This window comes from Pelodiscus sinensis, chromosome 4 (assembly GCF_052426305.1).
Source record: "Pelodiscus sinensis isolate ZL-2025 chromosome 4, ASM5242630v1, whole genome shotgun sequence".
Taxonomy (NCBI): domain Eukaryota; kingdom Metazoa; phylum Chordata; order Testudines; family Trionychidae; genus Pelodiscus; species Pelodiscus sinensis.
In genome coordinates this window covers 117,597,628-117,615,280 of record NC_143055.1, presented here as the reverse complement: position 1 = coordinate 117,615,280, position 17,653 = coordinate 117,597,628, and the positions used below count along the sequence as shown (strand labels likewise).

General features: G+C 43.7%; 1 protein-coding gene across 6 annotated transcripts in view; it reads left to right on the top strand.

Moving 5' to 3' along the window:
* Nucleotides 1–17,653, top strand: part of SMARCAD1 (SNF2 related chromatin remodeling ATPase with DExD box 1) — a 90,316-nt gene that overhangs the window by 10,909 nt on the left and 61,754 nt on the right. For 5 of the 6 annotated variants that reach the window (XM_075929609.2, XM_075929610.2, XM_075929608.2 and 2 more), the window contains exons 4-5: nt 4,626–4,791; nt 8,202–8,265. In XM_075929609.2, the coding sequence (XP_075785724.2) occupies nt 4,626–4,791; nt 8,202–8,265 (230 nt within the window). Of the gene's footprint in view, nt 152–4,625; nt 4,792–8,201; nt 8,266–17,653 lie in introns of all 6 variants that reach the window. The other variant, XM_075929611.2, reaches the window with a different exon arrangement.

Here is a 17,653-nt window from a genome sequence, read left to right as displayed (position 1 = left end):
AGAGTTGTCTTCCTCTGAGTACTACCTAGTTCACTGGAGAAATCCCAGAATATATGAGTTTCAATAATACTTCTCGTATTTATCACATTATGGGCAATTTTCAGTGAATTCAAGCATCACCATGAGGATTTCCCAAAATTCAATTTAAAAGGTTAGCCACAGTGTTTATATATTGGCTTTTGCTTTAGCTTGCTTGCTTTCAATCCTGGTTTCGTGGAAAGATTAGTTCTCATATAGTGCCAGAATTGTTGATTGACCGGAGACCTCAAATTAATGGAAGTTATTCCTTTACTATAGTTCTTTGAAGTCTTCTAAATTGCACAATGCTTTTCAGGTTCTCTTTTCAGGTTCTCTGAAAGCACTGTTGGCAGGAGGACAGGAGTTCCTTCATGGCATAATATATAATAAACTTTATATAATTAAGACAGTTCAGCACAAAAATAATTATGCATACATGTTTCTTTTTTTCATAATTGTTGAATGTATGACCGGTCTTAGGGTATGCCTGTACAACACAGTTTTTAGCCACATAGCTGTGTTGACACAGCCCTGTCCTAAAAGTCAGAAACTTCCACTCCCCATGAATGACATTTGCTTTTTGGAAAGCACCTTTGCCAACAAAGCACTGTGTACACTAGTACTTGTGATGGCAAACTTCTGTCATGGGGAGCATTAAGCACCTGTGAATGACAAAACCTTTGTCACTCAATTACCAGTGCCACCACCAGCTTCCCTAGGGCTGAAACTGGCAGGGTGGGGGTGAGGTAGGCAGCTTGCTCTGGGATTGTGCCCCAGTGGCTGGGAAACTGCTACCAGCTTCCCCAGGGCTGCAGCTGGTACCAGCTGAAGGTAGGGAGGTTAGGTCACCAGTCTCAGTGCTTAAAGAAAAACAGAAAGCCTGAACATAAGGGTCCTTGATTTTCTGTCTCCTGTTCACTTTTTCCATTTGCCGTGAAACTGGGAATGTTGCATCTCAAACACTCTCCAAGCTTCAGAGGCGAGAGACATTTCTGCTCCCAGTTTTTTGGTGAGTAGGAGCAGAAGGTGACAGGGGAAAGGGAAGGCAGGCTCTGTAACCATTTAAGCACAATCCCCTTTAGACCATGGAATAGAAGCCAGTTTCCTGAGTCTCAACATTTCATTGCTATCCAGTAAATACCTGTGAAGCTGCTGGAAAGGAAGTAGCTGACCTGGCCCCTAAGTGGGGAGGAGAACATCCTCACAGATGTAGCCCCCGACTGAAAAGCAGAAAAAAGACATTCACCCCACTCCCCTCAGCCTCCTCCTGATAAGATTTTGTGGGCCTCCTAGTTTCTGGGGTTGGGCCAAAACTGAGGGGATCAGTGCATGAGATGGGGCTGCCAGGGATTGGGCTGGCATGGATGTTGAAGCTGGGCAGGAGGTAGGATGCAGGAGTAAGCTGGGTGCCGGGTCTGGATGGGGGAGGTAGGCTTCAGGAATGGTTTTGGAGTGGGGGGGTCTGAGCATGAGGTAGGAGCAGGAGTGGGGTGGCGATGCGCGGTCTAGCTAGGATGCAGGAGGCAGTAGCAGGCTGAAGGTGGATCTGGAAGGGAGGGTTCCAGGGGTGGTCTGGGAATGAGAGGGTGGATTGGGAGGGAGGGAAGGTACAAGAGCAGGTGTCTGGTTGGGGATCTGGGCGGGAAGAGAGGTGCAGGAGCAGGCTGGCAGTGGGGCAGTTTATGGAGCCAGCTGCCGACTGCTATACTGGGGGTGAGAGAACTGAAACCTGAGCCTCACAGGTTGAATCAAGGTAAGCTGGATTTCATAGGTTCCCCACCTTTGACATAGATGATGACAACTTACTCCTGCTGTTGGTTACATCACTAACTTAAGAGGCAGAGGTGTGTTGGGGATCTAAAGGTTACAACTAGAGCTCATGCAAACAGAGTTTTGAGATAATTTTGCTGTCAAATACTTATTTAAGCAAATGTCTTATTTAAGCAACTACATTTTTTTTCTCAGAGCAATTGTATTTTACCAAATTTGGGGGAATGTTTCCAGGGATGGTAACTTTGGCAGCTGAAAAGTCCTTTCACTACTGTCCTTGCCAAATACCAGCTCCAATGCATGTTGCATTGTTAGGGTTTGTTTTTTGTGTTTGTTTGTTTTTTTAAGCACAAAGGTTGTAAAATTTGTATCACAGATAAAAGTGTGTGCGGGTTGGTCCTGCAGCCCTGAGGGGCAGCGCTACGAGACCAACTGGGCAGTACCCCAGCTGCTCTGTCCCAGGCGTCCCCAAGAGTAGCTGGAGTGCTGCTGGGTTGGTGCCGTAGTGCCACCCCTCGGCGCTGCGGGACCAACCCGGCAGCACCCCAGCTGCTCTATTGCAGGCATCCCCGATTCAGGGGCTGCTGAAACTGACCAGCAGCAGCTGAATCAGGGACACCTGGGGCAGAGCCGGACTATCGTAAGGGGGGGTCTATGAGGAGTCTGGGGTGGCATCCCCTCCCACCCCACTCCAGACCCCTCATAGCCACCCCTTCTAATAGTCCGGCATATCTGATAATCCGGCACCCCCTGGGTCCTAAAGGTGCCGTATTAACGGAAGTTTACTGTATCATTGTCAACAGTACTGTATTTAAGTGTTACAAGGGATACACATTCTGCTGCTTAAGGGCATAATTGTATCCTTACCTGAAGTTGGAAAGGATTTTTGTTGTTGTTACAGTTACAGCTTTGTGCTGTTGTCCAGTTGTTTTGTGTATGTTTAGCTTTTTAAGCACTAGTTGCTGTGTAGTATTTGATGAAAAATTAAAATACATTTTTCATGCATCTTTCACAGATAGCATTTGATTACATTTTCTTAGCATGCTGATTATTCATATAAAGTGCTATCCTTTGCATAAGTAAGCCTGACTATCAAAAATTATGAGCTTTAGCCTATCAAAGCAGAAATTAGCAAACTGTATAGCTAAATAAGACAAAGTAGGAGACTTGCACTTAGGTCCTGCTGCCTATGCTACAAAACGAAACAAACTTAAATGTGGTTCCATTATGTTGGGCTGCCAGTTGTGCGTAAGCCTCCATAAATGTATAGACGTGGATGTATCCAATGCTTTGCTATAGCTCAGGGACATAGCTAAAAAAAATCAAATTCTGTTTACACTGCAAGATGGAGCCACATTCTAATTCATTTAAAGTACAGGTTGAACCTCCCAAATTGGGATTCTCTGGTCTCGCACCATCCATGGACCACGGATGGATGTTGCTGGACTGAAGAGCTCTGGAGGCAAGGAGCACAAGCCAGCTGGGAGTTCCACAGGTGCTGGAGAGTCCTCAGCTGGGGCAGCAGGGACTAGTCCTGCAGTGGGTGGGGAGTCCAGCATTGGGGAGCCTGAGCTGGGCCAAGAGGAATCCCCAGGAACCCTGGCATTGGTGGGGCCGGTGAAACCCCAGCAGCAGCAGAGTCAGCAATGGCTGGGAGGAATCTCCAGCCCTGCTTCCACCAGGATTCCAGCTGAGGCTGAGGATTCCCCCCAATTGCTGCTGGCTTAGCTCCCTCTGGGGGGCCAGCCAGTGATGACCAGGGGGGATCCCAGAAGAGAAGCTGGTGTCAGCCAGAAGGAATCCCTGACCCAGGCCCAGAACTCCTGCAGCAGTGGGACCAGCAGTAGCTAGGGAGAATCCCGGTGGAGCAGGGCGTATGACCTGGGGAATCCCTGGCAGGAGTGGGGATAGCTGTGTAAAGTCCCAGCCCAAGGAGGCTGACTCCAGGAGCTCTGGCGTGGGGCCAGAATTGGGAAAGGGAGCCCCCACAGCCCAGACAGGACTCTTGACCTCTCCATGTCAGCAAACTCTCTGGTTCAGGACCGCTTAGGTCCTGAGGGTGCTGGACCAGGGAGGTCCAACCTGTATCAAAAATCTCTCATAATGGTTCATAATATATATGATATCTTGGATATGGAATTGGTCCTTCCCCAAGTGAGTTTGTATAGGCCCTGTTCACACTGTCGTCTTACTCTGGGGAAAATTTATATGGTATCTTTTTGAGCATGAATTTGAGATGTGATAATGCCTTAATCATTTTCACTTAGGAAAGAGTGAACTCTGATGGAACTAATACGACTCGGATAGTGACACTACCTATTGATGTAAAATATTATGTTGGCTGGCTAAGCAGCACAATATATAGTTAGCAGCATTACCCCAGATTTCCACTTTGTCAGAAATGGGTTGATTGGTATTGCATATCTAATGTGTAGTAGATGTCTATGTATTATAGAGGCTTCATTTTGTTCTGAACAGTAGACAACAAGTAAGATACAAGCAGGCCATTGCTATGCTCGACATTAACAGCTTGCAAGACACAAAGATATCTTAAAAAAAAAATGGGGTTGAGCTATTTTTATGCTTTATGGTGAATAAAGAAGGACTTGTTTAAAGATAATTTTTCCTCTTAAAGTGTGCTGCCAGTGATGCATGGTTTCAATTCTTTTATGTTGTTTCCAGTTTTTCAAAGAATGATAATAGTTTAATGGCTACCTTTTTATATAAAAACCAGCTTATGTAGTGCAAAATTTTCAGTGTACAGTGAAAAATTATAGGAATAGTAGAAGAGACTGAAAAGAGCTAAGTTTTAATTATTTATTTTTCTTATATGGTAGCTCTGAACAGTCTGATGAAGAAACTGAAGATGAACCACCTACATTTACACATACAAATGATGGAGACTTGTCGCCAGACATGAATGAAGAGGAAGATATCAGAGATGCTAAACTCCAAACACTGAAGGAACTCTTTCCACAAAGAAATGACCAGGAATTATTACAAGTAACATTATGGTTTTGCTGCCTATATATTTTGGTGCCTTCTTCGTAAATGGAGGAAAATAACCTTTCATTTCTGATTAGCAAAAGCTTATTTCTATTTGATAAGGTATTTTCAAATATAATGACCACATTCCTAAAGAGTCTTAACATGTTTGTACAAATGAGGCTAAACTGTTTGCTAAACAATTTACAGAAAGGAACCCATGTTTGAGAGGAAAGGGCTAATCTGTATCAGTGAAAATGCTATTCAGACCCAAAGCATAGACAAAGCAATTCATGTGTACTTATCAGCAGGGCTCGACAAATAACAGTCTACTCGCCCGTGGTGAGTAGATTGCAACCTGGAAGAGCCGGGTTCGGGCGATCTGCGCGTGCACAGAACGATCTGCACATGCGCAGATGGCCGGACAGCGCGGCTGGTGAGCGGGGCTCGCTGCGGGTCGGCGAGCCCTGCTTATCAGCCACTATATAGTTTTTTCTAGTATAGTCAAAGGAATGGGCTTTAGCCCCACATGTTATCCTAGAACTTTTTTTTCCTAGTCCTACTCTGTAGTTTTCTGCTATGAAATTTAAAACTAAACTACTGCTTTGGGACTTCATGAAGGAGAATATCCATATAGCTTCCATTCATTCTGACTTAGTGCTAGATATGTGATATTTTTCTTATTAGTCTCAGCTGGGCTGTTGCTGTTGTAACTGTATGGGGGTCCCAGCTCCCTGCTGAGATTCCTGTGGATAGGGACTGCTGCTGGAGCAGCCTCTGCCCACAGTGAGTCTTGGCCTATCACGGGCAGAGGCTGCTTTGTAACAGACTGACTCTATTCTCCGCGCCCCCTCTTTTCTTCCTCTTCCCTCCCCCCGCTGATAGAGGCAGTGGGGCGAGGGCATCGCAGAACCAGTGCTGGGGGGGAAACCAGCTTTTAAGCCAGTTCCCCCCTGCACCGTATCCTGTTTACCCTTGCCCCCTCTTGATGCCTCTCATACAGGCAGCAAGGAGGAGGGGGAAGCAAGTAGTTGATACTCCAGTGGACTACCTGATAAGCTTAGAATAATAGAATCATAGAATACTAGAACTGGAAGGGACCTTGAGATATCAAGTCCAGTCCCCTGCCCTCACAGCAAGAACAAGCACCATCTAGATCATCCCTGATAGATTTCTATCCAGCCTGCTCTTAAATATCTCCAGTAATGGAGATTCCACAACCTCCCTTGGCAATTTATTCCAGTATTTAACCATCCTGACAATTAGGAATTTTTTCCTAATGACCAACCTAAATCTCCCTTGCTGCAATTTAAGCCATTGCTGCTTGTCCTTCTTCTTGGGCTCTGATGATAGAAGGGAGAACATTTTTCTCCCTCCTCTTTGTAACACCTTTTTAGATACTTGAAAACTCCTATCATGTCCCCTCTGTCTCTTCTCTTTTCTAAACTAAACAAGCCCAGTTCTTTCAGATTTCCCCCATAGGTCATGTTTGCTAGACCTTTAATCATTTTTGTTGCTTCTCTCTGGACCTTCTCCAATTTCTCCACCTCTTTCTTGAAATGTGGTGCCCAGAACTAGACACAATACTCCAATTGAGGCCTAATTAGTGCAGAGTAGAGCTGAAGAATTACTTCTTGTGTCTTGCTCACAACACTCCAGTTAATCCAGAATTGTGTTTGCTGTGCTTGGTCATAATTACACATTATCAGTAATATGAATATTCAAAGGATTATTGTGAAGGATGCTAATTAATAGTAAATCTTGTATAACAGTAAATTTGAGCTTGAAGACTGTGCCATACAAAGTACTGGTTTTAGTGTCAGGTTTTCAGGGAAGAACTGCACTTCAGTGCAGAAGGGATCAGAGAAATGACTAAATGCCACTTTTTATTACCCAGCATATTTGCTTCCTGATTTGTGTTCAATCCTGTCTGCAGACTTAAATGACAATTTTTTTAGCTGTTGACTGGAGCTCTCGTTAGCTGAATTGACTGCATTGTGGTGACAGAGTAAACAGACTTCTATTTTGGCTCCTTATTGACAGAATTTTCTGTATTCTAATGACAGGGATAATTTTTGCCTTTTACATCTGTGGAATAGGAATGTTAAATATTGGTGAATTGAATAGTCGATTAACCTCACGAAGTCTTATTGGTTACTCGACTATTCTATCGTCCCTGAGGGTGGGGCCAGCAGCCATTGTGCTCCGGCCCCACTCCTGAGGAGCCTCCTGCCACTCTGGGCTGCTGCCTCTGTATCAGAGACAGTGGCATGGGATACCAGGCAGTAGCTGGTCCACGAGGGGAACCAGTCTAAAAAACCAGCTATCCTCATGGACTGGCTTCTTGTCACCCCACACTGCTACCTCTGATACAGAGGCAGTAACGCAAGGTGGCAGTAGCTCCTGTCTGGAGGGACACTGAGCCGGGCTGCCTGTTCACCTGGTTCCTGATACACTTTAAATGCAGAGCCTCAGCAGGGGTAGGTCCTGGACCCAGTGCAAGCTGGGACTGGCCAGGGAGGGGGAATGTGTGTAGTCTATAGCATTAATCTATAAGCTTTTGCTTATTGGTTAATCGACTACACTATTGCATCCTTAATGTGGAACATTCATTTGGGCAGCTAATGGGATTGTAAACAGTCCATTTGTCACCTATTCTTGAACATGAAAGTTCCTGTTCAGCCTGACCTACCTAGCATTCAGAAAATGAACAATTCCAGGGTGAGTGGTGCTTGCTGAAGATAACTATCCTATTGTCAATTTGAGGCATTGTGTAATGATTACATTTAGGAGTGAAAACATGGACTTCTGCATTCTATTTCCATTTGTCTCAAATTTTTCGATGTCTTTTGACAAATTATTTCATGTGTAAAATGGGAGCAACATTTTAGAAGTGGTGAAGTTCATAAGTTTGTAAAAATTCTGAGAACCTCAAATGCAAGATTTTATCTAAGAGGGAGATGAGTCTGTTCCTAGGATTGTAAATAAGAATACATATATGTTCCAAGAGCAGCTTCTGATAATTGAAGTCAACATATATGAAAGGCTAAGCACAAAATAATGAAACTGCTTAATAGTGAAAATTTATATGTACAACTAGATGAAATTTTAAGCTTCCAACACTGTAATTTTAACTAAAATAAATTTCTGAAGAAATTGTAAGTGTACCTTGATGATGTGTTCAAAATATTCAAAAAGTGCAATAGGTGAAAATTGTGTTCCCGAAGAGCAATATTTCAGTCCATATTTTTGCAGTGCTTCCAATGCAATAGCTGGCACCTCTAATTGGCTTGGTTAATACTACATGTTATCTTTATTAAATTTTACGATAAATCTTGTAAATCAGTGAAATAATAGCTTCAACCATTACCTAGCAATTTTTTCTGTTTAAGTGCTTCTCACTGATAACTTAATTTTTCTCTTGTTAGTTGATAGGATCGACACGCACAATGGATGAAGCAATAGCTGCTGGTCTGAAGTTTAATGATGAAGGTATGCAGTAATCTTTATTACTGGGAGATTATGCCAACTGTGCAATATTTAGGAAGGTTTTCCATTTTATAGCAAACTTCAGGGGAGGTTATTGAAACTAAAGTGCAATAAAACATGCACGCAAAAACCAAAATAATCATATCATTTCCCTCACTTAAAAACTGTTTGATTCTTTCCATGTTCTCATATTAAAGGGAGAGGTTGATGTTTTCTCTAGCTCATCATTGCTTTAATTTAGGACTCAAAATTATATATATCATTGCTGGCTTTTCTGTAGAACAGGAGTTGCAGATTGAGTAATTATGGGGTAGAGATCTTGTTGGCCTTAAAAAAAAAAAAAAAAGTATATGCAAGAGAGCTTTTTACTTCTAGATCCTGTTCATATCCAGCCCAGGTCATTTTATCTAGTTTAGTGTTCTGAGAGAACTTGGCCACTAAAATCCAGCCAACTGGATTTTAATTACCTACCTATTGTTTGGTACTTTGTATGTTCATTGTGTGTTGTGAATTAAATCCTAAAGTTTTCCTCAGCGGACCTATTGAGTGTTAGCTCAGCAGTTTTTGCCAATAATTAGTTCAAGGAAGCAGCATAAATATTTCTAGATTTGGATATACTTAGAATTGATAACACAGTTGTTTCTTTCAGGGCTTTCATGAGTAAATTCATTCTGTAAGGTTGAGTTTGTGTAGGATGAATGTTTGAAATACTGATTCTTGATTCTGATTCTGAAATACTAATTCTGTACAGACTAACTCGGCTCCCCCTGAAGCTTCTGATTCTTGATTGTTAGCCATCTTGCATATTTCCATTGTGGAAGCTCTAACAAACTCTCTATCTTTCTATACTATAGACATTTGTTTTCAATATAGTCTTATGGGCTTATGAACACCTAGTAATGTGATGCAAAAACCCAGTCTGTGGAATGGTACAGTACAGCATATGTTAAGGTTTTTTTCTTCCTGAGTTTGTGTTCTTCCTACAAATCCAGAGTGAAACCTTTTCCCATAACATTAAATCATATTCATTTTATTGCTGTTTGGTTAGTGCTTATGCAGCAATTGAACAGTGAGAGCTCTCAAGGTCAAATAATACAAGTGAAAAAATAACAGATTTTGGTGTTATGGTTATGTGGTTTTCATATAGTTGCAGGAACTAAACTCAGGGTCCTTGACTTCTCAGTCACAGCTACAGTTCATTATCTGTAATAAGATCACTCTCAGCTTCATTGTCTGGAGATGGCTTTAAATGATGAAGGTGTCTTCCCTGTTGGTTTAGTGATGACAGCAGAACAACAGCCCAGTGTTCCTATGGTCTAAGAGAAACTAGTTTTTTCATTTTTCCCATGCACTGTGCTTAATAAAAATAAATAATTTATGGAAATGTGTGGTCCTCGCTCCATCTTGAGACTAAGATGTAAAAACCCATTCAAACAGTTAACTGGTTAAACGTTTAAAATTATATTGTTTAACTGGTTAACTGTGTAGGGTTGGTGCAGACTGATTGGGGTCTCCACCAGGGTTGCGCTCCTGCTGCCTTGCAGGCAAGATGCCTGTCCCACAAAGGTGTGGTGGGGGCTGCTCCAGGCAGGACCGCTGCAGCCGGGGGTCGCACCAGAGCCAGTCCGCCATACTGTGGGTGGAGGGGCTGCTCTGGCCAGACCTGCCTGGGTCCTGCTGGCTAGGCCTGTCATGCCACGGGCGGAGGGACTGCTTTGGCTAGTCCAGTTAACTGGTTACCAGATAAGCATGCCAGTAAGCCTAAAATACCTTACATCCCAACCAGAGACTTTGATAATATAGCTATGACACACGCTTAGTACTATCAAATGGTTTTAATACTTTGTATTATGTATTTGGACAGCGAGTTTATATTTTCTATCTCAAAAAGCATTTGAAATTACTGCTGTATGGTGAGTATGAGAATTGTAATGCTAGTAACTGAAAGATAAAACTTGGAGAGTTACTGGAATAATGCTTATTTAGACCCATTTCAAGCAGTAAGTTGGGAAAAAATGAATCCTAAATTAAGTATGTTTATTATTACCTAATTTATTTAAGTTAAAATACTTTTACAAAAGTCAATATTGCATTTTTAAAATGCCTGTACCAAAATATTTACTAAGAGCTCATGCCAAGTTTGATTTCTTGTGTACAGGCTTTGCCTTTTAGCCATTCTTTCTTCATACCAAAATGCAATTTCATGTCCTTGCCTACAAGCCCCCCAGAAACAGATGTTTTAGGAAGCAAAATTCTGACACACATGACATCTGTTGCTCTCGTGTAAAAGATTTAGGCAGGAGTAAGCATGCCTGAATGTAGTAGCATAAATCATTTCACTTTGCTCCTGTTTTTTCAAGAGAAGGCATCATTGAACACCTGCTTTCCTGCCTCAACACATAATGTTTTTTCTTTTTGTGATAGTTTACAGCTGATAGGGTGAGAGAGAGAAAAATTCTAATTGATGTTTTTTCTGGAGTATAGCTTAGTTGAAGTGTCTGACGGGTAATTACCTGGGTTTTTCAGACACTCTCTGGCTAATGACAGAACTAGTGTTTATGGCCAGAAATTTAATCATAGCCAGCTATTTTCATTTAAACAGCTACTAAGTCATATGGACAGCTTTTATTGTTAAATATTAAAATTAAATATTAATCTATTACAAAGTTCCCAAATTTTATATAAAAGATATAGTTTTAGTATTTGAGAGTACTGTTCAACCCCAAAAGATAGAGTGGAAACAAATTGCGAAATTTAAATCAGTTGACTATAGAATTCAGTTCACTTTTTCTTTTTAGTATGTTACTAAGTGGTAAGAATATTGATGTTTATTGATTGAACTCTGTGATTTTTTTTTTTTGAGTGCTTGTGTACGTATGTATCTCACTGTAGGTGTGAGTGAGTGACACCAGTGCAATCACTAGTACCTGGAAGGGCAGCACATGTGCCCCAGAGCATCCCTATGCATGCAGCCAAGGATGTAGGGGGCTGAGCTGCCCCAATCCACTTTGATTTTATCTGCCCGTAGTAGGGATGCTAAATGTAAGTTATGTTAGTAATCGAGTAGTCGATAGAATTTTTTTCAGCTGCTCAATTACTCAGTTGGGGAAGGCAGCCCTGCTCAATCCCAGCTTGTGCCAGGATCAAATCTCTACAGTTAAAAAGGCAGTAGGAGCGGCAGCCTGTGCGTCTCCCCCCACCCCCCCCAGTTTCTTACTGCATTTTAGATTGCAGAACCACAGCAAGGTTTGGTCCTTGCGAAAGCTGGGACTATGAGGGGCTACCCGCCCAGCTGGTAGGAGCCCTGTCTACAAAGCAGCACCTTGCTGGAGACGGGGGCTGGTTTGCGGCAGCAGCCTCGGTCCACAAAGGGTCCCAGTGGGGAGCAGCCCCCCCACCCTCCCCTGTGGCCAGGGGCTGTTGCTTGAGCAGCCTCATCTGTTCCCCTCCCTCTGCTGCGTGCAAACCGGCTCCTACTACATTTAAACTGTAGAGCCTCAGCTTATTGAATAATTATGTACTCAATATAAATTGTATCAAGTACACGATTAGTTACCCACTTCTTAACATCCTTAATTTTTGCATGTATGGCTCTTAGGGTTAGTGTAAATAATACTAGTTTTTCTTTGTCCCTTTTGTTTGCTCTTCTTCTAAAGCCCAGAGTTATTGATTGAGCACAGAATCCCTAGGCTTCAAATGTTGACCTTCTTGTGAGACTGTGTTGCTTACAAGTGACAGTCAGACTAAATGCCTCCTTTGTCTTGGAGTATGTGAACGAGAAGTTCCATGTCTGCACTTTGTTAAAGAAGAGGGCTCTGACATCAAAAGAGCTAGATATGAGGGGACACCTCATAGAGACACCAGTCTCTTACACGCACCATGGAAGGATTGACAGAGTTGAATACACGTTTTAAAAGCAGTACCTTAGTTCTGTCTATTTTATCATCTCATTTCAAGAGAATACAGACACACAAGTCGTCTTCAGAAAACACGTGTATCCTTTCACTTGGATTGTCGTGCATGGTCCCTAAAACATGTAGGCCTTGATAGCTCAAGGATGAATTGAGACCAAAGAAAGGGTTCTCTGACATCCACAAGGACTCCAATCAATGCTACTTATGTTGCCTCTGAGTCCTCTGGTACTGAGGTTAGAATGAGAAATTTGGTTTGTTGCTGAATTTCACCAGGCTTTATTGGTTCAGTTGATTCTGGAGCCCCCTTCATTAGTACTGTTGGGATTGTACATGCTGTGCTGACTTCTTTCCCAAATACTTTCTGTTCTGTCATTTATTTGGATAGCAGTGTCTACTTTAGGGTTGTTAGTACTAACTGCCAACTCTTATGTAGCAGCCAAAGATCTCCTGTATAGCATGATCCTGGATTTTTTTTGTCTGTTGAAAACCTTTATGCTGGCCCCAGTATTATCCTCAGTGATGACCTTGACTTATATCCTGGTACTGTCTTTGATATAATTACTGATTTTTGGTTCGATGTAGACTTTGGTGCCAGTTTCAGAACTGTCTAGATCCTGAGCATATATTAGAGAGCCACCTGGCTTGCCTATACCAGCTGGTACTGCTCCATATATACATCTTGAATATCTGGAATATTATTTCAGGAAGGCATTCTATGACTCCCTTATCTGTTAGGTGACTGATCAAGTCACCCAAGAACCAAAGGAAACAATTACAGAGGCAAAAAATCAAACCCTATGCATAGATACTTGTCCTACCCTGATGAGGCCATAGTACTTGGATCATTTTCCCCGCCCCTCAGTCCACATGTTAATCAGTTGTTGTTGTTTTTCAGGAGCTCATGTGTAGTGTGGGTTTTCTCTGGGTATTCAAGCTGCAGAGGTTCAGGACATTTTAATAAACTTAATGATACATGTTGGACCTCCTTGGTTCAGCACCCTTGGAACCTGACCAGTCCAAACCAGGGAATTTGCTGGACCAGGGAAGGTTACTTGCCATAGCACTTCAGCCCCCAACCCTCTGTGCTGCCAGCAATGAGAGGCTCCCCACTATTCCCAGCCTCTATCTTTTATCAACCTAGATGTGTTGACACATCTATGGTATGATGCTAATTATAAAGCAGAAGGCCATCAGTTCCTGCCTCTATAAACTATGCCATGCCAGAAATCTCCTACATAGAAGCAGCTTACATAACTGATTGATTGAGAATATAATGCCAGTCAGTCATGATCCCCTTAATTTGTCAACTCTATTTAGGGATGTGGCATTTCCTCAGTGTCTTGAACACCATACCTGCCAATCTTTGAGTTCTAGGTATTGTGGAATTGGGCTACGTAATTCAGTTTGTCCCTGCCCAACCCCCAGCATCTTCTATCCTTTTTTTTAGGAATCCCTCTCATGAGTCTTCACTGCCTCTAGTGGTGCAGTCTCTTTTAAGTCTTGGAGCTATAAAGGAAGTACCTCTTCAGCACCAAGAAAGGGGACTGGCTGATGAGGGGACTTGCTTTACCTGTCCGTCAGGTGATGGGTGCATCTTTTTACTTTTCCAAAGGTTAAGGAGTTAGATCTTTGTTCATGTGTCAAGAAGCAGATGTAAGAGTGGAGAACTGTTCTTCGGTGGCTGTCATAGAGCAAAGTTGCTGACAGGAAATATGTCTCCAAACCTCCACTTACTGAGTGATTAACTAAGGTGGGACTGCCGCAAGCACATTTCCATACTCACATGACACCTTAGATTTCTTTCTCCATAAATGGCAGAAGGAAGAAAAGGGGATTATACTCTGCAAAATCTGTACATGAGGTTTAACCTGGTGATTAAGAAGAGAGAGAAAAGATAGGTTAATAGAGGCCTTTTGATTACAGGCAGTCCCCGGGTTACGTACAAGATAGGGACTGTAGGTTTGTTCTTAAGTTGAATCCGTATGTATGTAAGTCGGAACTGGCGTCAGCTGCTGCTGAAACTGATCAGTTTCAACCGTGGCTGAATCTGGATGCCAGTTCTGACTTACATACAGATTCAACTTAAGAAACCCAGGTGTCCCCAAGTCAGCTGCTGCTGAAACTGATCAGCGGCTGATTCCAGGAAGCCTGGGGCAGAGCAACTCTGCCTCGGGCTTCCTGTAGTCAGCCGCTGGTCAGTTTCAGCAGCGGCTGACTTGGGGACGCCTGGGGCAGAGCAGCTGGGGTGCTGCTGGGTTGCTCCAGTAGCGCGGCTCGTCGGCGCTACTGGAGCAACCCAGCAGCACCCCAGCTGCTCTGCCCCAGGCGTCCTGATTCAGCCGCTGCTGAAACTGACCAGCAGCGGCTGAATCAGGACGCCTGGGGCAGAGCAGCTGGGGTGCTGCCGGGTTGGTCCGGAGCAGCGCTGCGGGACCAACCCGGCAGCCCCCAGCTGCTCTATCCCACGGGTAGGCAAGAAAAGCCTGGTCTGCTGGGGGGTGTCCCCCCCCCCCAGCAGACCAGGGAGACGGGGGTGGCAGGACAGCCCAAGTCCTCCACGGCTTTGCTCCGTCTCCCTGGTCTGCTGACCTGGGAGACGCGGAGCAAAGCCGCAGAGCACGCGGGCAGCGGGACAGTCCAGGCGCGCCGCGGCTGTCCCACTGCTGGCGTGCTCCGAGGCTTTGCTCCCCATCTCCCGGGTCGGGAGACGGGGAGCAAAGCCACGGAGCACGCCCGCAGTGCGACAGCCCGGGCGCGCCCCGGCTGTCCCGCTGTGGGTGTGCTCCGCGGCTTTGCTCCTGTGCCCCTGGTCTGCTGGGGGAGTCCAGCAAAGCCACTGGACCCCCCTAGCAGACCAGGGACACCAGAGCAAAGCCGCCGTCTGGGCGGCTTTGCTCGTTTGCCCGGGAGCAAAGCCGCCCAGGTGTCCCTGGTCTGCTGGGGGGGTCCAGCGGCTTTGCTGGACCCCCCCCCCCCCCAGCAGACCAGGGAGACCGGGAGAAGCTTTTCTCGCCCCGGAGGACACGGGTGGCGACTCACCGCCCGTGAGCTCCGGGGCGAGAAAAGCCCCGTTCGTAAGTGCGGAACCGACATAAGTCGGATCCGCGTAAGTCGGGGACTGCCTGTATTATGATTTGGTTTGAGGAAATGATAGATGACTACAGAGAGAATCACAAGATGACAAGGGATAATAGATTGGTTTGTTTGTTTGTTTATTTATTTATTTATAATCTTCCATCCACAGAGTATCAGTGTTCAGGTTTCACTCCCTTGTATGAAACTGCACATGACCTCTTCTGCCAGAATGCCCAATATGGAGAAGATCAAGATATCAAGGGCATTCTGTATCCTGAAGGAATATGTTGTACTGTAGCAAGTACAAGAATCAGATTTTTCAAATTTGTTCATGCTGTGGGCTACATGAAGAAATTATCTAGAGGACACCTCCATTCCAAGTTGGAGTCACGTATTTCTAACAGCAGAATCTCCTTACATAGAAAAGTAATATTAGGATTGTTTGTCTAAATGAAACTAGAGGTAGTAAAAAGAAAATCAGTATTATGTGACCAGACTCCTCTTCATAGACTTCATAGCCCGTTCTTAGAGGACTACTCAGTTCATATTGATTCTTTATATGTCTTCACTTATCTCTGAATACTTAATATGTATAATTTAATCTTAATTTAATCTCAATTTTCAGTTTATTTTGATTTAAGATTTCTGAGTGTACATTAGAACCAAAAATCTGTAATTTCTTGAACTTTCATAGGATATAAGAGGTAAATAGGAAGAAGTTTAATAAGGACAAATACAAACTACTCCACGTAGGAAGAAACAATCCGTGTCACCCATACAGAATGGGAAGCGACTATCGGAAGGAGTACTGCTGAAAGGGATCTAGGGACCACAAGCTAACAGTATGACACTGGGATGCATTAACAGGAGTGTTGTGAGCAAGACATGAGAAGTTTTCTGCTCTATTCTGCGCTGATTAGCAGATGTGGAGAAATTGGAGAAGGTCCAGAGAAGAGCCACAAGAATGATGAAAGGTCTAGTGAACATGAGTGATGAGGGAAGACTGAAAGAATTGGTCTTGTTTAGTTTGGAAAGGAGAAGACCGAGAGGGAACGTGATAACGGTTTTCAGGTATCTAAAAGGGTGTCACAAGGAGGAGGAAGAAAAATTGTTCTCCTTGACCTCTGCAGATAGGACAAGAAACAATGGGCTTAAACTGCAGCAAGGGAAGTTTAAGCTGGACATTAGGAAAAACTTCCTAACTTTCAGGGTAGCTAAACACTGGAATAAATTGCCTAGGGAGGTTGTGGAATCTCCATCTCTGAAGATATTTAAGAGCAGGTTAGATAGACATCTATCAGGCTATGTCTGCACTACAGGTTTTTGCCGCAGAGAGAATGCTAATAATGGACTCGTTAGCATGAGTTGCGATGTCATTAGCATATTTTCTGCCGATACTTTTTGCACAAAAAGAAGCAGTGTAGCCACTTCCGTTTTGCGCAAAAAACCCCTTTTGTGCAAGATCCTTATGCCTCTCTGGGAGGTTTTTTTTTTGCACAAAACAGAAGCAGCTACATTGCTTTTTTTTGCATAAAAACCCCTTGTGCAAGAAGCATTGGCATATGCTTATGACATCGGGACTCATACTCGCTACCACAAAAACGTGTAGTGTAGACAAAGTCTCAGGGATGGTCTAGATGGTGTTTGGTCCTTCCATGTGGGCAGGAGACGGGAGTCGATGACCTGTTGAGGTCTGTTCCAGTTTAGTGTTCTATGATTCTATGATGTGTAAAATAATCATGAGGGGTGCAAAATGTGTTTTAATTGTGCAATATAACTAAGATAATCACTGAGTAGATGCAAGAAAAAGCGTGTCTATACTTGACACAGATGCTTTTGCACAAAAGCACTTTTTACACAAAAGCTTCCGTGCCAATCTAGACACACTTTTGCGGCAATACTTTTAACGGAAAAACTTTTCCGTTAAAAGTATTTGTGCTAAATCTTGCCAGTCTAGACGTAGCCAAAGAATTGGGTTTGTTTAGTTTGGAAAAAAGAAGGAGAGGTGACATAGCAGCTTTCAAGTAGCTAAAAGGGTATTAAAAGGAGTGAGAGAGATTATTTTCCTTAACCTTTGAGGAGTAGGACAAGATGCAGTGGGCTTAAGTTTCAGGCAATGGAGATTTTGTTGGACATTTGGAAGAACTTCCTGTCAGGATGGTTAAGCACTGTGGTATCTCTATCACAGGAGATTTTTAAGAGCAGGTTGATAAACACCTGTCAAGGATGAGAGCAACTCAAGTTTGGAAGCCCCAGGGGCCACAAATGATACCCACAGCACATGCTGATGGCCGCAACTTAAGAGCGGCTGCATAGAATCCTAGAACTGGAAGGGACCTTGAGAGGTCATCAAGTCCAGTCCCCTGCCCTCATGGCAGGACCCAGTACTGTCTAACATCCCT